At 36.6% G+C, this 7,261-nt stretch overlaps 1 protein-coding gene across 1 annotated transcript in view; it reads left to right on the plus strand.

Annotated features, from left to right (window-relative positions):
* The window catches only part of LOC108571050 (probable G-protein coupled receptor CG31760), a 136,555-nt gene that overhangs the window by 119,731 nt on the left and 9,563 nt on the right, over positions 1-7,261 (plus strand). The window contains exons 12-17 of the mRNA XM_017933401.1: positions 1,240-1,454; positions 1,746-1,884; positions 1,960-2,065; positions 4,528-4,671; positions 6,866-7,048; positions 7,156-7,259. Of these exons, the coding sequence (XP_017788890.1) occupies positions 1,240-1,454; positions 1,746-1,884; positions 1,960-2,065; positions 4,528-4,671; positions 6,866-7,048; positions 7,156-7,259 (891 nt within the window). The remainder of the gene's footprint in view (positions 1-1,239; positions 1,455-1,745; positions 1,885-1,959; positions 2,066-4,527; positions 4,672-6,865; positions 7,049-7,155; positions 7,260-7,261) is intronic.

Here is a 7,261-nt window from a genome sequence, read left to right on the forward strand (position 1 = left end):
AGCACGAGCTATGTCCTAGATCAAATCAATCGTTGGTTCTTATTTTATGCTAGCGTTGCCGATTGTCGAATTTTTCTCTTTTATTGCTATTAAAAATGACTATTATTATTGAGTTAGGTTTAGGTTGGGCTATATAGGAATGCGGTCGCCTAACGGCCAGACTGAAGTACACTCGTAACCCAAGTTTAACTAAAGTTTTTTGCGAATATCTCGTAAACTAAAGCACAAACAAACAGGAAATAACTATTTAAAGATGGCACCCGGATGAGGATGTCATATACGTATGTGTTATGTATTCCTAAATGGTACAAGAATTTACCAAATGTCCCTTTGGATCGATTGTAAAGTTCATGTAGATAATAAAAAAAACACTTCGAATTTCTTTAAAAACAGTAAATACGGTACAATGGGTTAAACATTTGATGATGCAAATTCTTTTATTTTGTGTGGTTAGTAGTCTGTTTAACACTAGAACTACCGACTGGGTCGAAATGTTCCATTAGCATCTTTCGAAAAAACGTGAATGTTCAATACTGGCAAGTCTCATCGTTTGTAACTTTCCGAATTTATTTTCTACATGCATGCTTCCATTTGTATCGATATGAATCGAATTTTCCAATCACGGTTTACTTACATAAAAATTCACTTTTGGAAAGTCACTGGGTCATTTTGACTCGGCTGGTAGTTCTAGCGTTAAAGTAAAGGCATTACTTGTTATTTATTTATGTTTGTTTGTTAGTTGATTGGCTACTTCTTTGCTACTTAAAAAAACTAGTCCTGTTCGATATACGAGAGATGAATTTATTGCTCGTTGGGTTATTGAATTGACCAAATGAGGTCATATAATCTTTAATACAAATGCCAATTTTTCGAGTAAATTGTAATGGCTTTTCTAACGGACCCTTTTTAGAAAACGTTTACACTTTGCTACTTTTGTGTAACAAGGTAAAAACATTTTGTTTGGTATAGTTTGGTACGTGAACAGTTGGTGCCGTGTATTCTAAATACCGGAAATAATAAGTGATCCACGACACAATAAGACACGTCAGTGGTCTACGAAAACTCGAAGAAAACTGTTTACTGATTATTTCTGTGCATCTTTATGGATGCTTGTTTCTTTCGTGTATGAACTTACACAAATGTATCCAATGACCGAAGCAAATGCACTTAGTATTAGCCACTAAGCAGAAAATGATACGTGGCTCGAAACTAAAATTTGAATTTGTATCTTTTTTACAGAGTTTCTCTCACATACCGTGTGAAAAGCGCGCACAAGGTGAAACTTACGGATAAGCAACTGCTGCAGTGGATGGTCCCAATATTGTTAGTAATGTTAATTTATCTTGGCACGTGGACTCTCAGCGCACCACCGTATGCCGAAGTGATAGCCGATAATTATGGTTTGAAATTCTACCAATGTTCGTTCAACTGGTGGGATCACAGTTTAGCAATCGGTAATAACAATATCCAAATCTTGAGATGATATTAAAGATATTGCAAACGATGCCGATTCGTTGTTATGTGATGATCTTTCTTGGTGTTAAAAGAACTAATGACACGTAACGTGGTAATTTTAAACATACTGTATATTTAATTAATACAAATTTAATATATTTACATCAACTACAATTTATTGTTATGAATTTGGATTTTGATACGTCGAACGATACGTTATGAAGTTTAGTACTGTGCATAAACATAAGTAAACTACAATAGACGTATTATAAATGAACTTTTCCTTTCAGGGGAAATTCTATTCCTTGCATGGGGCATTAAAGTGTGTTACAACGTTCGTAACGCAGAAAGTCTTTTTAATGAGGCCCGTTTAATAAGCTACGCTATTTATAATATAGCAGCTGTGAATATAACCATGATCGCCATTCAGTATGGTCTTTCGTACCTATTATTCATTTCTAACACTGTTCTAACTTGAAACCTAAGTGTTGTAATTTTTTGCAGTCTTTTCATTTTCCCTCATGCTGGACCGGATATCAAGTATTTGTTGGGATTTTTACGCACGCAGCTGTCCACTTCTGTAACTGTATTTCTTGTATTTGCGCCCAAGGTAATTCAATCATTCTTTCAGCCATTCTGTTTCTACTCGTTTCTACTCGCCTACTCGTGGGAGAAATTTTAAGGGATGATTCTAGAATCTAAAATCAGACGAAAATAAAGAATAAAAAAATTGCGTTTGAGGGTTCCTTTTCCAGTTATTAATAATTCAAATCTGCGCCTGAAACAGGCAATTTTCATGCGTCGTGCTAGGGTGGGCAGCCGCACAACGGTAGGTTAGTGCCGTACCAAGCGAAAGAAAGTGGTAATAGATATATGGAATAGGCAGCATTCAATGTGTTAGTCACGTCTGTATACACACTTTCAATGTATAGTACGGAAAATTTTTTGTTACAATCTCGGAAACCAACGATTGGCTGTAGCTAGCATTTTATATTTGGGGTCCACCCACCGTCCTGCCCCTTCCCACCAAATTTCATGTCAATCGGCCACTTTATCCCAAAATTTAAAGTGTAATTTTACAAACCAAAATAAAACGATGAAATCTGTCACACCTGACATCAGTTAGGTGCACGCGTACTTGATTGATCTTCAAAGTAATTTTTTTGAATTAGGAAACTTATTTTGATAAATCTCCCTCGTCCCACTTGTACAACAATTTATGACCCACGTTGTGTTTCGCGTAAAACAGTTATTATCACTATCTGTGATAATACGAAAAATATTTTGTACGTAATTTAAATCATTTCAAAGTGTTAGGTTTTCTGTAGAAACGGTTTATGGCACGATCGACCGGGAACGGTTATTTTTGAGTTCAGGATTTTCGTTTATTGCTTGCATGGGTCTAATTACATCCTGCGAGGGTCGCTAGAATTGCTTTGCTAGATTTTTAGTAATTTGTGTCCCTCGCGCTCAATAGCCTGCGAACATACCATAAACCACGAATTTCGCTAACGGTCCGCTTGCCGATTAGTCACCCGGAGGAAATTCCAGATTTTTTGGACCTTCCGCCCACCCCTCGCGACCGTCTCCCACCCTTCCAAGGTGACAGCGCGCTAAGGGCGCACTGGAAGGGCGGTAAAGACGATATTAGACACGCTGATTGGCAAATGCAATCGTTAACACGTTAAGCGCCATGTCAGTCACCGGCGACTGACAGTATACTTTTCGTTAGTCGTCTTCTGTTTATAGTTCGCATGGCCCACTGTGTGCACCCTTCCAAGGTGACAGCGCGCTAAGGGCGCACTGGAAGGGCGGTAAAGACGATATTAGACACGCTGATTGGCAAATGCAATCGTTAACCATTAACCAGTCAGCGTGTCCCAACGAAAATCCCTGTCACGGACGTCCGAGACGCGACGTCGGAGAGTGAGTCGTCGAGTAGTCGTTCAACCACCACGAACAAGGAGAACCAAGGAGCAACCAGCTCACATCACGCGATACCATAGATCAGTTTTTACAAGTCCCAATCATTTGTCTGGTCTTTCGAACCAGTATCTAGACGGCACAACATCGTGCAAACAAAGCTCGAAATTTCATCGCCACAACCACGGGCATTAACATAAAGGGTGAATTAGATGGAAGAAAAATTTATTTGATGATAAACATGGCAAAAAATGAAAGCAAAGGAAATGTATATCTATGAGCTCGAGGTTTTGGCAATAGTGAAAGTATTAAGAAAATTCAGAATTTATTTGATAGGTATTCCGTGCAAAATAATTGTAGACTGTCAGGCGTTTAAGTAGACAATGAAAGAGGAGTAATTTGTGCTCGAGTAGCTAGGTGGGCGTTGCAATTAGAAAATTTTCATAAATATCTATAACATACATCAGAAAAAATTATGTGTATACAGGGTGTCTGTTTTATTTCAATACAGCGAAATATCTTTTAAGGAAGTGATGTTAGGAAAAAAATGTTTTAACAAAAGTTGTTTGGCATGGAGGGAGGTGTTATGTGGTGTAAATATTTTTTTTGTACCTGGTATGATAGGGGAGATTTCAAAGTCAGTTTAATTTTTTTAAATGAAATACTATACTTTTTTTATACATAATATGATAGTGTATATTAAAACGAGTTCAACGAGTACAATAAGTACCTACCAATATGTTCAATTTTGAATTATTGAAAGCTTCCTTCTATGGGTATCCCCTCCACATGTCCTCCATTATAGTAACATTTTTACATGTTAGTTTTTTAAATGTCATCACTTCCTTAAAAGATATTTCGCTTTATTGAGATAAAACAGACACCCTGTATATGTAAAAAGACATCTTGAAAACAATCTTAAGAAAATGACATTTATAAAAAAAATTTTCTTCCATCTAATTCACCCTTTGAAACGATTTAAATTACACACGAAATATATTTCGTATTACCACAGACAGAGAAGACATTTCGTTGGCCTGTTTTACGCGAAACACCCTGCATAGTAAACTATTGATCGTCTAAACAACTTGACGCACCATTGAATATAATTTTATTGAATAACGAATGTCTAATCTTATGTGCTTCCAGGTGACTCGCGTTTTACGAGGTCAAGGAGATCAATGGGATAGTCGTGCTAGAGCCCGTGGTGTTACAGCCAGTTTCTCGTTAAATGGGATCGGATTAGTGTCAGAAGAAACGACGGATTTGCATCAAGAAAACGAGGAGCTTAAGGTGCGGTAACATATAGGGTGTTCGACAGCAGTTAATAAAAAACTTAAGGAGTCATTCTACAAAATAAGCCAAAATCAGACGGAAATTAGGAATATAAAAATTACGTTTAAAGCTTCAGTTTTTAGTTATTAACATTTAAGTATCGACTAAAATATGCCTGGAGTTCGGCAAACCTCCTTACACCAGCGAATATAGATTATGACACGGGGGGGTTACAGTAATCCTCAAAACCAACTACACGTGGCCAGCAGCTTACCTTCTACAAGTCGTAGGGAAGAAGCCTGTGACATTCAGCACCGTAAACGATCCTGCGATACCTTATAAGAAAAACTGTGGATTAAACATAAAACCTGCTTCCTCGCAGAAATCCATACGAGCAGATCAAAGCTTGATCTATGGAATTTCCATAATCTCTCTCCCAGTCTACGAGCCACCCCACATAAGTAGTTCATAAATGCATACACCGTCTGCGAATGTCCAAACAAAAATCCACACACGTCATGAATATCCGTGGAAAGCCCACACATACCACGGAGGCCCGTAAAAATGTCCGCACATGCACCGTGATTGTTCCGTCCGCGATTGTATACAGAAAAAATTCACACAGGTAGTAGGCATTTTCATCACAACAGATGCTCAATATGACCACCTTTTTCTTGCAAACGAAGTTCCATTTTTCTTTCAAACCTTTTTCTTGCAGTTTGGAAATCTGCGATAACATTTTGTATTATTCTCGATGTAAAGTGGATGTGATCATACAATTTGGTCATTGTAAATAGAGGTATTGAGCACGCTAATTGTTTCATTTCTCCCTAAATTTGAGGGTCAAGCAGGCCAAAAGATGGGCCTCCTACTGATCTACCTGTTTTTGGTGCAGAGAGGTTTGACCGGTACCAAGGGTATTTTAACCGATTTTTAAAAGAGCCACTCGGAAGCCAAAGTGACTAACTCCATCAAATTAAATTTATTAAATTTATCTTATTTATGAAGAATTAAGCATCAAAAATTGAAAGAATATCAAAAAATGGAGATAATCACTTTGGCTTCTGAATGGCTCAGATATTAATAGCTAAAAAACGAAGCCTCAAACGCAATTTTGTTATTCTTGATTTTCGCCTTATTTTGATTTGTACAATCACCCTTTAAATTTTCTACTAACTGTTGCCGTATACCCTATATCAGTTTAATATGTGTGAATACCAACTCATGCCAATGTTTGTGTTGTCAATATATATACTATTTTCTGGTTCTACGTAAAAACTAACGCCGGTAACTAACTTCTTTTCATATAGATACAGTTACTCACTTCAGTATTCGAATTGCACAATGCGTTTTATGTTGGTTACTTGTATCTACGTAAATTATTACAATATTCGCAAAGTTTCTTTATATTACAGATGACAGAAATATAAGCAATTCTTTTGTAATTGTAGTTTTTTCTTGTACAATCAATTATAAATGAATCGATATCCTATTTTCACGTTAGAAACACACTCAGGTAATTTAGAAAAATAGAACTATTAGATGGATATTTTTTAACGACATTAAATTAAACTGGGCTTTTTAATATCTCATCGGATAACCTTGCTGTTTAACATCTTTTAAACAATGACGCATATTTGACAGAATTTTTATTAAATATTTATACCTAATAGATTCTCCATTCTTTTTTCCATTAAATTTTGTATCTCACGAATTTTATGTTGCACTTTATGGCACAAACCCTTCACTGTGGATGATTGCCGATATAAAAAAGTAGAAAATACATTTTTGTCATCTGTAAGAAATAAGGTAATAAGTGCAAGACAAGAGAACGAATAATGTAATAATATGCAACGATATAGGTTAATAAGTAAATATTGTAGTATCTGCATATTAAAGTGAGAAACTATAAAGTTTACCAGAATATAACTTATTTGCATGAAATATAATAAGAAATACCTCAAATACTTTTTCTTATCATATTCTTAGAAAAGAAGCTGTTTTAATCAGAGTTTTTTCTTTGTGTACTCTTTTATTATTAGTAAGCCAAGAATCTTAATTCAACGTATCAATCTATATCATAGCTGAACAGTTTTCTTTTTCGGTTTCCACTATACCGATTTGAAGTGCAACAATGTAGAAAAAGTTGTCATACAAATATTAGAAGTTACTGTAATCTTTCGTTGATTACGATGTTCATGGTATGCTGTAGGAAGAGATTCAGAAATTGGCAGCGCAAATCGAGTTTATGAAAATCGTGCACATGGAGATGTATAACCGCCACATAAAACCAAAAGCTGGTGGATTCTTCAGTACCCACGGACACGGGCACACTCATCCGTCCTCGGCACAGAGTCCAATCGCGAAAAGTTCAACGGCCAGCTTTATATTGAAAGTATGTATCAAACTCGGCTCATTCATATTTTAGACACGTATATTTTTCCAATGTGAGCAGACTAGGGCGGGAACATATTGAAAAATACAGTCGAGTAAATTATTGAGCAGACGGCCGTGGAGCGAGGAGCGAGCGCGGCCGCGGCTGCCGCGGTCGAGGATTCAACTTTCCCTCCTGGAAACTTGCACCGAGCGTGTAGAATGGAAATTCTTA

Source organism: Habropoda laboriosa, unplaced genomic scaffold (genome assembly GCF_001263275.1).
Source record: "Habropoda laboriosa isolate 0110345459 unplaced genomic scaffold, ASM126327v1 scaffold17, whole genome shotgun sequence".
In the NCBI taxonomy this organism is placed as follows: Eukaryota; Metazoa; Arthropoda; class Insecta; order Hymenoptera; family Apidae; genus Habropoda; species Habropoda laboriosa.